Genomic DNA, 13,153 nt, shown 5'->3' on the forward strand with positions numbered 1-13,153 from the left:
TTTATATGAAGCTTTAATTAATTTCTTTACTTGTACTGTTTTGAATATAACAGCTTTCATTTACACATACATTTTGCCATGTTGGCTGTTTAACAAAGACCAGATGTAACTAACTTAAAAGACTTTCGCAGTAAAAAAAAAATTCGTAATACAAGTGATCTTATTTCCACTTGCCAGATATATTTAACTTGACGGTCATTATTTGGCATATGTTTTATTTTTATTATATATCTCACCTGGAAGCCTCTCTGACAGGTACGTTGTCGAGGTCAGTGAGAGTCAGGAAGTCTGAGTTGAAGTAGTGCAGCTGCAGGATACAAGCCAATAGGAACACAGCAGGAAGCAGGATACGTGCAAACAGCTCCACTGTGTCGTACCGTTCCAAACCCAGGTCACGAAGACTGAGAAGTCGACAGGTGATAAGATATGATAACTAACGAGAAGGGTCAACCCTGCTATCTGACAAAACTCACCAACAAACACAGGGAATTTTCTTGACTCTCTTGACTTGAATCACAAACTCGCACGCGCACACACACACACACACACACACACACACACACACACACACACACACACACACACACACACACACACACACACACACACACACACACACACACACACAGAAACTCACCCTTCCTCGGACATGCCCATGATCTGCCTGAACAGCCCTGACACACTTCTAAACTGGTACATGTAGATGGCTATCAACACCACCATGGAGTAACCGACCACCACCGCCCAGAACGTCTTCAGGAGCCGACGCCACACGTCGTAACGGATCTGAAGGGAGAGAAAACAGACCTGAGTGATACGGTATCCTTTTCTTCGAAGCTACAGATCACGCTTAACCTCAATATTTTCACCCACTGTAATTTCACTCCTTGTTTCTGTTTTTTATATTGGCCGGTGTCAGGGTTACTCATTCGGAACTCATGACTTTGACCTCCAGCAATCAGACAAAACACTGTAAAACACAGTTTGTCCTGAATGTTGTGCTTTACAAACAAGTAAACATCAGTAATAACAGCTTTAGAGCTTTGATTCTCTGCCCGAACCTGGCTGGGCTGTAATATCTCAAAAGTTCTCCGGGCTTGAATCAGGCCAGGTGCGCACAAATTTCCCAGTGTTTTATTTTTTTTTTATTTGCAGTTGAGCAAGACTTTTTTGTGCTATAAACATTAACCTATACTGTTCATTTGAATATTGACATTTGACTATTGTCTACAGTGGAAATTGAGTTTCTTTAATCAGGCTCTGCACCATGGTCCAGACTCTGGTCGAGCTTGGACAGAAACTATGAAGGTTCGTGTTGGGGGGATGCCTATATTCCTTTCATCCCACAATTTAGCATGTAAAACACCACGGTGTGCTGATGTTGTCCAAACAGACAAATAGTGTCTTGTCTTACGTCGCCTTTCACAGCCATTAGGCTTTCCTGTAAGTGCCTACCGTGTTTCTAAAAGGTCAGCAGAAACATAAGATGGGGGAGAAAAAGCCTGAAAACAGCAGCAAAATAAGAGACTGTGTATGAGTTTATGAGTCATAATCAATACTTTTAACTGTAAAATAGTAGCTGAGCGGCACATATTCTGTTTGTGTGTGCCTTCGCTGCGTTTATATAAAAGCTTAGCGTTCATGCACAAACAACAGCTGAAAGATTCACCGATGATGATTTAGGAATCAACACATTACAGAGTAAGATGAACCTGACACTTTAGTGGCATTGTGTGTTATGCAACAACGTCTCATCTATAAAAGCAGATTTCCTCTCCACTTTAGGCCACTATTGAGCCCTGCAATCTAAATATCAAATTTCCACCCATCATCTACTCAGAGAATAAATGTATAATAGCCCATTTTCACACAGAGAAGTAACATACATGTAATGATGATATGAGACGCAGAGTGCTCTGTAAGTCAGAGCATAACTGGATACGTTGGATAAATAAAATCACTTATTTAAGTTAATGTCAAATGACAGACAAACGTATGTTAGCTATTGTTAGCTGTCCAGCCAGATCACTAAAAACACTAACCTGGTAGAGACCAACACAGAAGAGAAAGAGGACAATGTAGAGGATCTTGTAGACAACCACCTAAACAAGTGAAACAAGGTCAAGATGAGATCGATTTAAATAAAAGCAAATATGATGGGCAGTTCATTTTTATTTGCTTGACATGCAGGAAGTCTACCAAAGATGGACCAAAAATGCTGACACTGCAGCAAATTGATTTATATTTTAGTAATTTTTTTAATGTGCAAGTGACTAACGGCAACAATTAAAAAAAAAAACATTGGTCCAGCTGCAATGTAATGGGGGCACCTGTGCACCAACAATGTATCTCAACTAAAAGTACTGCTTTTGCCACTGACAGGCCCAGATTGTTATTAGAAGTGTCTAAATACATTGTCGAAAGATGGGAAACCATTATTTTTTATCAGAAATCGTTTAGATAACACAAAGCTACACTTCACAATACTCTCCTTCTCTAAAGTCCCACTCCGATTTCCGAACAAGACTTCAACATCTTTCCATAATACAGTCAGACCCTTGTGATACCAATCTGAGCCTGTCAGTGGTAAAAAAAACAAAACATTTAAAGAGCACGTTTATTGTTGGTACGCAAGTGCCCCATTACATTACATTGTAGCCTGGTTCACGGCAGCCAGAATACAGCGATAGCGCTCAATACTGGACCAGTGTCAAGAAAAACGTTGTTGCCATTACTTACTTACACAGAAATACATGGGAAAATAGGGTCCAGGTTAAAAAAAACTGAATTTCCCCATTTTACTCCTGTCATACAGATCCTGATTCACCTCATTCCCCTGACCTGAGCTTCAGTGCCCATGTGCACACCTGGATCTCATCATCCTCAACAGCTACTCATTTTTATCCTGCTCCAGATTCATTTAACCTCTGCCACATTGTCTATAGTTTCATGTCTAGCTGTCCAGCATTCACCAGCCTGTTTGATTCTGCCTGCCTGAAGACTTTTGCCGTCCCTCTCAGTTTTGTCCAGCTGATCTGCTGGTCAGGTTTTTGTCCCTTGTTTTAGTTTTTGGGCTGATTAAAAGATTTCTGACACTCAGCAAACTCTGTCTGAAGTCGTGCTCTTGGGTTCTGTGTTTTGAGTCGTTACATTAACTTTATATTAATGGCTCCCACATAAATATACTGTGCATACACATTCTTTAAGGAAAACCAAACTGAAAATCATCATCATATTTGCTTTTTTTTACTCTTCTTCATTTGTATCACTTTTACAATCATGAACACATTCTTAAGTACTGTGACTGTAAGAGTTTTGTAATGAATTATGTCATAATTGTTTACCTAATCTTCAGAAGATTATAGAGTGTATTTTTTTCCTGGTAGATGTTTGACAGGGACAAACATTGTATGAAGTGAAATAGTGACTGATTGCATTACAGAGACTTTAAATTATCACTGTGGGAAAATCTGGTCAAAATGGTGACAATATTGAGGAAAGATTATCAAAACAAATAACGATGTGTTTGCCATGAATCCTTAAGCAGAATGATTCAAGTGTGCATCTTATAATGCCATTCTTATAACAGCGACATTTACTTTAGTTTCCTGACTTCTTATCAAGCGACGTTGGCCCATGGGTGACGTGTTTAGGGAAGTTTGATCAGACACATGTCATGAACAGGACTTCTTCCAAGTCTTTCAATAAATACCTTTCCAGAGAAGCTGACCACAAAGAACATGGAGCAGCAGAAGAGGATCCAGTATTTCACCAGCGTCCCTTTAACTCCTGAGATCACCATTGCTGCCAGAGGTGATGGCGGACTTTCCTCGTCTGACGTGGACGAAACCAAGAAGAGAAGGATGAGGAGGAGAAGGGGCAACAGAGAGACCGAAGGAGAATAGGATGAGAAACAGGGAGACATTTGAGCATTCATTTTAGTCAGTCACATAGCCTGGCTACATGTCAGGATGTTTTGCATAACTCCAAACTAAATATTATTCTCTAACACAGTGGCTATAACCTTTGACAAAGCAATTAGAAAATAAATTACGTGGCACGACTTTGACTTCATCTAGAGATTCGTCCTTCACACTCAGCTCCTCCTGTCTCTCCTTTAGCTGCTGACGAAACATCAACCAAAAGCTGAAACTGTAGAAGACCTGCGGCACACACAGTGTATCATGAGTACAAAACGTGCAGTGTACATGCACAGTTTTACAATCTGCTATAGTAGTAGTTAGATTCATATTTGTGGAACAACTACTGCAAGAAAATTGGCTACCGTGAGAATGTGTTGCAAAAAAATAATTATGTAGTCTTATAGACTAGTAGACTATAATCTGTGGGTGTGGGTAAAAAGTTATTGTTTGATTAGGAGTCAGGTTTAAACTGAATTTATTGATCTGAAAGAGACAGCCGTGTAAAGGGATGGACGATTTCTGTAAATGTAAGCACATGAAGTAAGTGCCCTGTCCCATCTGCTTTAAAGACCCAGAACAAAACATTTTCTTAATCAGGTTCTTACTATAAGTGATGGGATCATACATGAAAACACTATTATCAGACATAGATTGATCAATCCAGGTGTATTCTGTATGGGGCTATTTCTGCATTCCTGTTTTCTCTGTGTTCACTGGTCCATGTTATTGTTGCCAGTAAGATGCAACTGTCAGGATGATTACGTTTAACCATGATAAACACTTAGTAATGCATAAGTAAGATATTTTTGCAGATACATGTGCTGCTTAATTAATTTGATGGAGAAATACTTAACATGTAAAATCAAGTTTTGGGTGCTTTAACATGGAAGAACTAACGTTATACATGAGCTCTATCAATGGGGAAATGTGTAAAGAGTTGGATTAGCAGTTCTTCTTAAGTTAATTTATTTAATTGGACAATAAAAATGTGTGTCTTTTCTCTCTTTCTCTCTCCTTTTCTTCCTCCCCAACCGGTGCAGACAGATGGCCGTCCTCCACAGAGCTGGGCCTGTCCGACGTTCCTGTCTGTTATAGGGTGTGGAGTGTGGTCTTTACCTACTCTGTAAAGTGTCCTGAGATAACTTGTGTTATGATTCGACACTATAAATAAAATTGAATTGAATTGAATTGAAAACAAACAAAAGCACAAGCAACATAAATAACAAATACAGACAAAGGGAAATTTTAAAAAGAAACAAATTGTGCAGGTGAGATAAAAAAAAAACCCAGAGGCTCCTTATTAGACCTAAATATGCCATTTTTAGCAGCTGTATCCCTCTTTTACTCGTGTTTTCTCAAATTAAGTAAGTGTAAAAAAATGTAGATTGCTAAGGTTTTAATCTTGTAGTTTGTAGCTGTAAAGATGAACACGCCCTGCATACTAAAGTTGTATCCAATTTAAATGAATCTCCATAGATTGTTTCTGTTTTAAGCACCATGTATAGTCCAAAGATTCAGTGTAAATTAGCTTTACCATGTTTTCACAGGGCAAGGAAGCAAAAAATGTCCAAATCTAAGGTTTCAGTCTTGTAGTTTGTATCTGTGAAGATGAATATGCATTGAATATTTAAGTTTTGCTTGAATTTAAATAATTCCCATAGATTGTTCTGTGTATATGTCCTTTAGGGAAGCATTAGAGAATTCATTTATTTATTTGCTGTTTTATTAAGCTGTAATGAAAGATATTTTACCACAACAATGCAGTTTACAGCAGTTTCAACGCGGTGCCTTGCTCAGCGGCTCATGGTGCAAGGTCTAAAAATATTAATTGAGGCCAACAACATTTAATTTCCCCCCTCTCTGCCTCACCTTTGCTCCCAGGTGGACACAGGGCGCAGGGTGGTAGCTGTTCAGGTCGAAGTCCATGATCACAGCCGGGGGTAGACCCGGGAACAGCTCGGCCCGGCTCAGGCGCAGCCCGCTCAGGAAGCCCAGCACCAGCAGCACGGTGCCGTAGACGGCCAGGAACGGGGCGGATATCATGGCGTAGCGGCGCCGGTCTCGCATCATCCAAATGATACAGGACCACACCAGCAGGGCGAAAGTCAGCCAGCTGTTGTAGGTGATACTCCACACCTGAACATACACACAGATGTTTCACACTTTTCCTGCATTTTCAGCCAAAGAGTTTTGGCGGTTACCGAACTAACGTTAGCGTACGACATTGTTGAGTTAACGTTAACTAACTTACAACATATTTAAACGGCTGTTTTCAACCTAATAGATGTAATACCAGCTGGTTGGCTAGACTACAAAACAAAGTGTCGAAATAACAATAATATTGTTTTTAATATTTATTAACTTATAAGGGAATGTGTCACCTGTCGGACGCCGGTATTAGCCCTATCCGGACGGATCCAGTCTGCCGCAGTTTCCGGTCTTTTCGTGTTGCTTTTACTCGGTGGTCATTAAGTAGAATTAATTTAAACACTTCTAAGAATCTACAAGTGAAGTTTCATATTTGTACATGAACATTTACTTGTCAAATTAGTAAAATAAAGTGACGCTGATGAGAGAAAGCAGTCAGAACATTTGGGCGACTCTCAACCTGAGCGGCTCAGGTAGTGGTTTACATTAAAAATGGAAATTAATTAGAGTTTACGGCATATTTTGGAGCTGTTTAAGCATATCATTTTATTCTGAAACATGTTCCTGGATGTTTTGACAGCATTGATGTTAATGGGGACGACCAGCAGCTCCCAGTGTTTACGGCCAGGAGATCGGGGTGTCCGACCAGGGCCGAGAGGCTAATTCACCGGTGTTAGCATCCTTTTGACCACTCTCGTAAACACAAAGGTAAATTAGTCTGTTAAAACGATATATGGTTACAAAGATAAGAAGTTAGACTATAGTTGTACACCATTAAATTAACTCAAAACATTACACCACCATGTATATTCGTAGGTTCAACAGAAAGTTAGTTATAATTTACCCAAAAACTGTCCGACTGGTGACACCACTAGAATGGTGTTATTAGCATGCTAACTAGTTAACATAGATAGCTTAAGTTAGCCAACTAACTAACTGACTAACTAAAATGTTAGTCAGTCAAAGAAAATGAATTACTATAAACAAACATTTCTCTTTTCCAGCTTCTCTAATGTCACTTGTTTTTTGTAAATTTAATCACTTTGGGGTTTTGGACTGTTGTTCTGACAAAACAAGAAATTTGAAGACATCACCTTTTGGCTCTGGAAAATAACTTTTCTTTCACTATCATTAAATAATTGACATTATAACACATGTAATGTATATGGCATTACAATAGACAGTTAAAAAATGTCTAAACAAATCTACTTTACCGTGGGCGTTTGTAATAGACATTCTAATTAAAATTAATTTATAGCTACTAGGGATCAACCGATATATCTTTTTAGGGCCGGTACCGATTTTTTTTCCTTCAGCCTTAGCCGATGACTGATACGGACCGCCGGTTTTCTTGAGCCGATATTTGGAGGATACTACTTTTGCTCCCTCAATTTACATCATAGAAATTACACAATGATGGTCACAAATGTTACGAGTCTCAATTTTTTTAAAAAGGAACATTTATTGAACTAAAAAAAGCGTCTCCAGCAAACGGAGCTGCTTGTGGACGCCTGTCTGTAAATGTTGCTGGGAAACCTCTATAAAACTATACAAGTAAAAAACGCAGCTATCGGCCGGCCGATGTATCGGTCCATCACTATAGGCTACCAGCCTCTTTGGCTGGTCCCCTGCACTACTGTAGCATATATGAATCCTCCTCATGATCTTTATACAGTAGGTTACTGAGTACTGACTGACCTACACCTACAAACTACACTCCAGAAACATGTTTCCTTTTACAGATATTTGTTATCTCCTGACTGTCGACCACCATGACAATCACAGTTGCTTGAAGACTTGCTACACATGCTCAAATCATTGATAGTATAATTTACCATCATGATGATAAGGGCGCTGACATAGCTGTGTTTTTGCACCAGCCGTCCAAAGATGACCAGGCCACTGGGGCCTGAGGGCGGAGGCAAGGCCTCTGTAAGACTGATCAGGTCCTCTTTACACTTCACCCCCATTTTTCCTTCACTTTCTGTCTCTAACACAAGGGAGGAAACAGTTAGAGTTTAGTAAACAGAATAATATAACTATTGCTGAGGTTTTACAACAACTGCACATACCCTACATATACAAATTAATGGAAGCAGTTGTTGCTGAGGTCATTTAAAGTTTAAAGTGTGATAATTACCATGTGATGGGGAGTCTTTGCCTTCATACTGTGGTGGAGGGTAACAGTCTGTGTACCCTGCCCCATCTAACAGAGATCCCAGATCAGTTCTATCGACATCTTGCCAGGAACTGTCCTCCATTAAAATCATTGGCTGAGGAAAGAGAGTGCATCATACTGTAAATTTAGCCTAGTATTCACACGGGTGAGCTAATTATCAGTCAAAAATGTGATTTATCTTGAAAACAAGATTCTTCAGTAAAGTGACTTACCTCGTCAGGTAAATAGGTTTCATCATCTGTGCTGCTTAAAAGCTGGAAATACAGAGAATCTTAGGTTGGTCATGAAATACTGCAGTAAAGCTATGATGCCATTACAAATGTGTAGATGATATTGTTATCCAGAACTCACAATGAGCACAACAGTAGAATATTGATAACTGACATAATACATTAACAATATTCCTATGATCCAACAGTACCATTGAGGAGAAACATATCTGTGTTTGTAGGTTACCTCCTGCTTATCTCCTGAGATGTAGATGACCCTGGAGAAACTTGGAGGAGCATCTGGACTTTCTACTGGACTCTCACACTCCACATCCTCAACAGTCTCCTGAGAAACACAACTGCTGTTAAAAGTCTGTCACGTAAGTTAATATCATCTGATCATGGTGTGAAGTTCATGCATCATGCACAAGTCGCAGTAGTAATATAATATATGACGCAGATATCATACTGTCAGTAGTAAATTAGTGACAAGATCATCTACGTTTCTAAGCTGAAATTGAAATTGGGTTTCAAAATATTATTCTTCTGTCCCGTCTCCCTGGAACAATGTGCAGAAGGACTTGAAATTGACAGGTCTTGTAACTCTGGGGGAGTTCAAGGCAATTCTAAAAAACAGAGAAATAAGCTCAATCGGATCTTGTCATTGCACTGTTTAATCTTGTTATCCCACTTTCCCTTTTTTAATTGTAATTGTGTAATCATATTTTATTGGTGTTGTGTGTGTAACCATGATGATTTTGCCAACTTTGCCAGGTCACTCTTGGAAAAGAGGTCTTTAATCTCAATTAGTTTTTTACCTGGTTGAATGAAGGATATTGATATTGAATCCTACATAAAATATCCACTGAAGCACTAACAACACACACTTACAATATCTAACAGAACATAATTCCCACAAATACACTCACACAAGCCTCCTCCGTGATGTGGACCCATTTGTGCAGCAGAGCCACCAGTGTGTAGTAGAGCAGCAGTAGAACCAAAGGGTTGATGAAGTCAGGCCAGCTGACATTTGGGTGCAGACAAAGAGTGTGCGGGCGTGAACTGTTGATTCTGACCACTCCTGTCATACCAAACAGCCTAGGACAGGTGGAGGGCAAGGAGTGCAGGATGGAGATGAAAGGGAAGAATGAAAGGAGAGATAATGAGAGACAGAGTTACAGTGGAGGGAGGACTGAATAAATGTGAGCTTGTATATAGTCAGACTTTAAGGAGAGTGCAAAAGAGATAAACCAACCTGGAAGAAGGTAAAGGACAATTCAATAAAGCCATTAGACTAAGATCCAAATTTTTACCTGGATAAAATTTGTGCCTTTTTTCATCTTCACACCCTATACTATATAATGAAAATGCAAACGTAGAAAAGCCTAAGTGAATGCAAAGTAAATTTAAATGGCAATAAATCCATATTTGCTGTAATTGAAGATAAGTCAAGAACAAATGAAAATAGGTGCAGAGTTTACCTTGATGACCTGATGCTGATGAAGATGCACTTTGCATTAAAACATTTGTTCTCAGTAATTAACAGAAAGAACTGTGAGACAACATTTTTGTTTTGTTTTGAAGTGGGATAAGATGCATGAAATTGTTTTTTATCTAATAATAAAATAAACACCAGGTCAGTCTGATAAATCAGTCTAATCCTACTTTTGAATGACTTTTGTACCTGGCGTAGACATCTTCTGGTGGTACAAGCTGCTGGGACAGAGGGAGCTGGTAAAGGTACAGAGCCAGCAGGTGTCCTCCACTGAAAATGGCCATCATCACACACAGAGAGCTGAAGAGTAGCAGGCTGATGGAGCGGCTGAACACCCACCACCACACCAGCCCGAGAAACACCCCGAAATACACAGCCGAGGTGAGGGATGGCAGTGTGATACCTGTGTACACACACACACACACACCTGAGAGGAGCTACGCTATAACGTCCCGTGCACCCGTGCAAGTCTTTTTCTTTAAGTATGACAAGCAAGAGAAAAAAAAGTTAAGTAGACAAATTTTCTTAACACTTTAAAACAGCAATACACCTTCATGCTCATGCTGCTGTATTTTACCTGCCAGCCCCAGCAGTAAAGTCACCACCACTTTCCCCGCGGTGTTCATGATTGCTGACAGTAGCAGCCTGAGTCCGGCTGCAAACACTATCAGCTTCTGGACAAACTGGGGCGGACCCGTCTGAACCGGCACCGTAGTCTCATCTGAGCTGTCAAAGGACGAGCCCTCTGTGTCACTTCCTTCCTCAGACTCTGTTTCAGAGGTTTCCACTTCCTGCCAGACCCATGAAACAATCCCATTGATGTCAATGTGTTGTCTTAACGCATTGTAAAGTTATAACATTAGACGTGTGCCCACGGTTACCTCTGGGTCAGACGGCGGTATTCCGTTCTCATGCAGACTGACTTGGGGCACAGGGCGCAGGAGTTTTTTGCACAGCCTCGCTACAAAGAGGGAAGAGAAGAGCAAGCCCACATCTGGGGCCAGGAGACGCACAATGTTCCCAGCGTCAACCGAGCTGAATCTGGAAACACAAGAGGATTGACTTAGGTTTGAGCTCCACTGATATCTATTCATTCCAGAAAGTGGGAAAATTAAGACTTTGTTGAGATAGTAAACTTGTAGTTTCCATTTCCTCCATTACATTATTGGTACTGCTTTATCAAATAACACTGACAGCAAAAATAAAAAAAATTTGTATGATTTTCATAGAAAGCTGTCTAAAAGATAGGAAAGCAATCTAAAATTGTTAGAAGTAATGTAAAGAAGATGTCATTTGATGTTTAGATATGCAAAATTGCATAAGCACTGATATGTTCCCTGAAAATATTAATGTCAGTGTGCTCCCTTACCTTATAATGCCCAAATGGTAGAGGACATCTTCCCAGTGGCCACTAACTGTTTAAAAAAATGACAATGTCCCCTTTCACAGTCAATTCAATCAATATTTTCTGAAATCTGATGAAAATGTTTTTTTTTTCCGAATACACTATTAAGTTAGTGAAGTGTCACAAGTTAGTTTTTACCATGCGGAGGGATGTAGGCGAAGGGGATCTGCATGAAGCACTGCAGGGTCAGAAGGGTCAAACTAGTGTAGACGATCAGCCGCAAGAACTGACCTGTATTACCTGAATAGAGCAAAGAATGAGAGTAAACAAATGTACTTTAAGTATTTTAAAATGAACATTATTATTAATAGTGCAAGCACATGTTCCACACAAGTACGTGGACACAAATGCAACACCTGGCCCAGACAAACGTGCATTCCCGGTGAAGGTACTAACAAGGAGGACACAAACAACAGTCTATAGGGGGGCGAAATAAAGCTTATCAGAGCGTTCCCATGACCACAGAATATACAAATGTGGAGGAAGGTGTACTGCTGTGCTTTTTGGACAGGAGGAAGAAAAGATGATGGGATGTGAATGAAGAGGTGATGAAGCATCAAAGTATTGCACATAAACAGCTAAGGCTTCGTCAAACTAGTCGACCATGGTTATTTTTAGTGGAAGTAAACACAAACAGAACACTGTTAGTCCAATCATGTTAGTTTGATTGGTTGTGTGTGTATTGTGTGTTTTCAGTTTGTAGTTTTGTTACAGAAAAGGAAGCTACTGTAATGCATCACTGTTTCTACTGAACTCGCGTTAATAAAAACATATTTGGTAGTTTTACAATTTGTTATTTTTTAAGAAATGCAACAGTTCACAATCTCAGTCTAGAGTTTGATGCTTGTAATCAAAAGGTTGGAGATACAAAAGCATTAATAGCTGATGTGGCACAACATTAGCTGAGCCTGCAAATGTTCAGATTTTTTACTAAAAGCTTCGTTTCACTTAAACCTCTCTGCTTCCCACATACACACAAGTATGTGGATGTATTAAAAAAACACAGGATGTACACACACTTGACCACTTAGTCCAAGGAGAGTCAGATCACAGGGAGATGAAGATAACTGGGGGATCTATGAAGCTTTAAAAGACGAGCTGAAAGGCAAACAGTTTTTAAATTGAGGGATTGCAAGTGAAAGAAAAAAAATGCTGTCAAAATGCTGACTTCACATCTTTTTAATTCCTAACTGTAATTACCAGGCTATGTATAATAGATTTGACCGTTCCAACCACATCCCCTTTACAAAGTACTTTGAGGGAGGGGTACAGAGACTTTAATTCATCAGAATGCAGTGATCAATACAGAAAAAACACACACACACACAAACACGCTTACTTACTCATTATAATCTCTTGTGCTTTATCTCCGCTCCTCTCCCTCTTTTGTTTTTCCACATCAAACTCTGACGCACAATTACAAGTATATCTTCATAATTTAACAGTTTACTCTTCAGCGAACTTACCAATTTAAGTTTGAATTGTTTTATTGGACTCAGATCTGTGTCTGGCATTAAAGCACACGCAGAACAAACAATGCTGTACAAAATATACACAATCTTGAATTTAATATAGAATATCACAGGAAATGTTTGCTGTACATTATTCTAAATACTTCACAAGATTAAAATGTTTGCTCCAAACTACCTTAATAATAGAGGAAATTACCATTTGCTTCTGTTTCAATGAGAATTATTTGTAACATGGTGGAATGATCTTAATCTAATGATCTAACAACATCATTTTGACTAAATTTCAAGTCAAGCAGGTGTAAGACTTTTACATTTTATA

At 39.4% G+C, this 13,153-nt stretch overlaps 1 protein-coding gene across 1 annotated transcript in view; it reads right to left on the reverse strand.

Annotated features, from left to right (window-relative positions):
* LOC310952077 (piezo-type mechanosensitive ion channel component 2) overlaps nucleotides 1–13,153 on the reverse strand; it is a gene marked incomplete at both ends in the record, with an annotated part of 36,318 nt that overhangs the window by 21,465 nt on the left and 1,700 nt on the right. The window contains 16 exons of the mRNA XM_083920563.1: nucleotides 237–401; nucleotides 638–786; nucleotides 2,043–2,102; nucleotides 3,713–3,834; nucleotides 4,055–4,163; nucleotides 5,793–6,059; nucleotides 7,907–8,055; nucleotides 8,212–8,344; nucleotides 8,463–8,504; nucleotides 8,707–8,805; nucleotides 9,389–9,560; nucleotides 10,147–10,360; nucleotides 10,535–10,748; nucleotides 10,839–10,998; nucleotides 11,327–11,372; nucleotides 11,501–11,602. Coding sequence (XP_083776689.1) covers nucleotides 237–401; nucleotides 638–786; nucleotides 2,043–2,102; nucleotides 3,713–3,834; nucleotides 4,055–4,163; nucleotides 5,793–6,059; nucleotides 7,907–8,055; nucleotides 8,212–8,344; nucleotides 8,463–8,504; nucleotides 8,707–8,805; nucleotides 9,389–9,560; nucleotides 10,147–10,360; nucleotides 10,535–10,748; nucleotides 10,839–10,998; nucleotides 11,327–11,372; nucleotides 11,501–11,602 — 2,203 coding nt within the window. The remainder of the gene's footprint in view (nucleotides 1–236; nucleotides 402–637; nucleotides 787–2,042; nucleotides 2,103–3,712; nucleotides 3,835–4,054; nucleotides 4,164–5,792; nucleotides 6,060–7,906; nucleotides 8,056–8,211; nucleotides 8,345–8,462; nucleotides 8,505–8,706; nucleotides 8,806–9,388; nucleotides 9,561–10,146; nucleotides 10,361–10,534; nucleotides 10,749–10,838; nucleotides 10,999–11,326; nucleotides 11,373–11,500; nucleotides 11,603–13,153) is intronic.

The sequence above is a fragment of the Echiichthys vipera genome (genome assembly GCF_963691815.1).
Source record: "Echiichthys vipera genome assembly, chromosome: 9".
In the NCBI taxonomy this organism is placed as follows: domain Eukaryota; kingdom Metazoa; phylum Chordata; class Actinopteri; order Perciformes; family Trachinidae; genus Echiichthys; species Echiichthys vipera.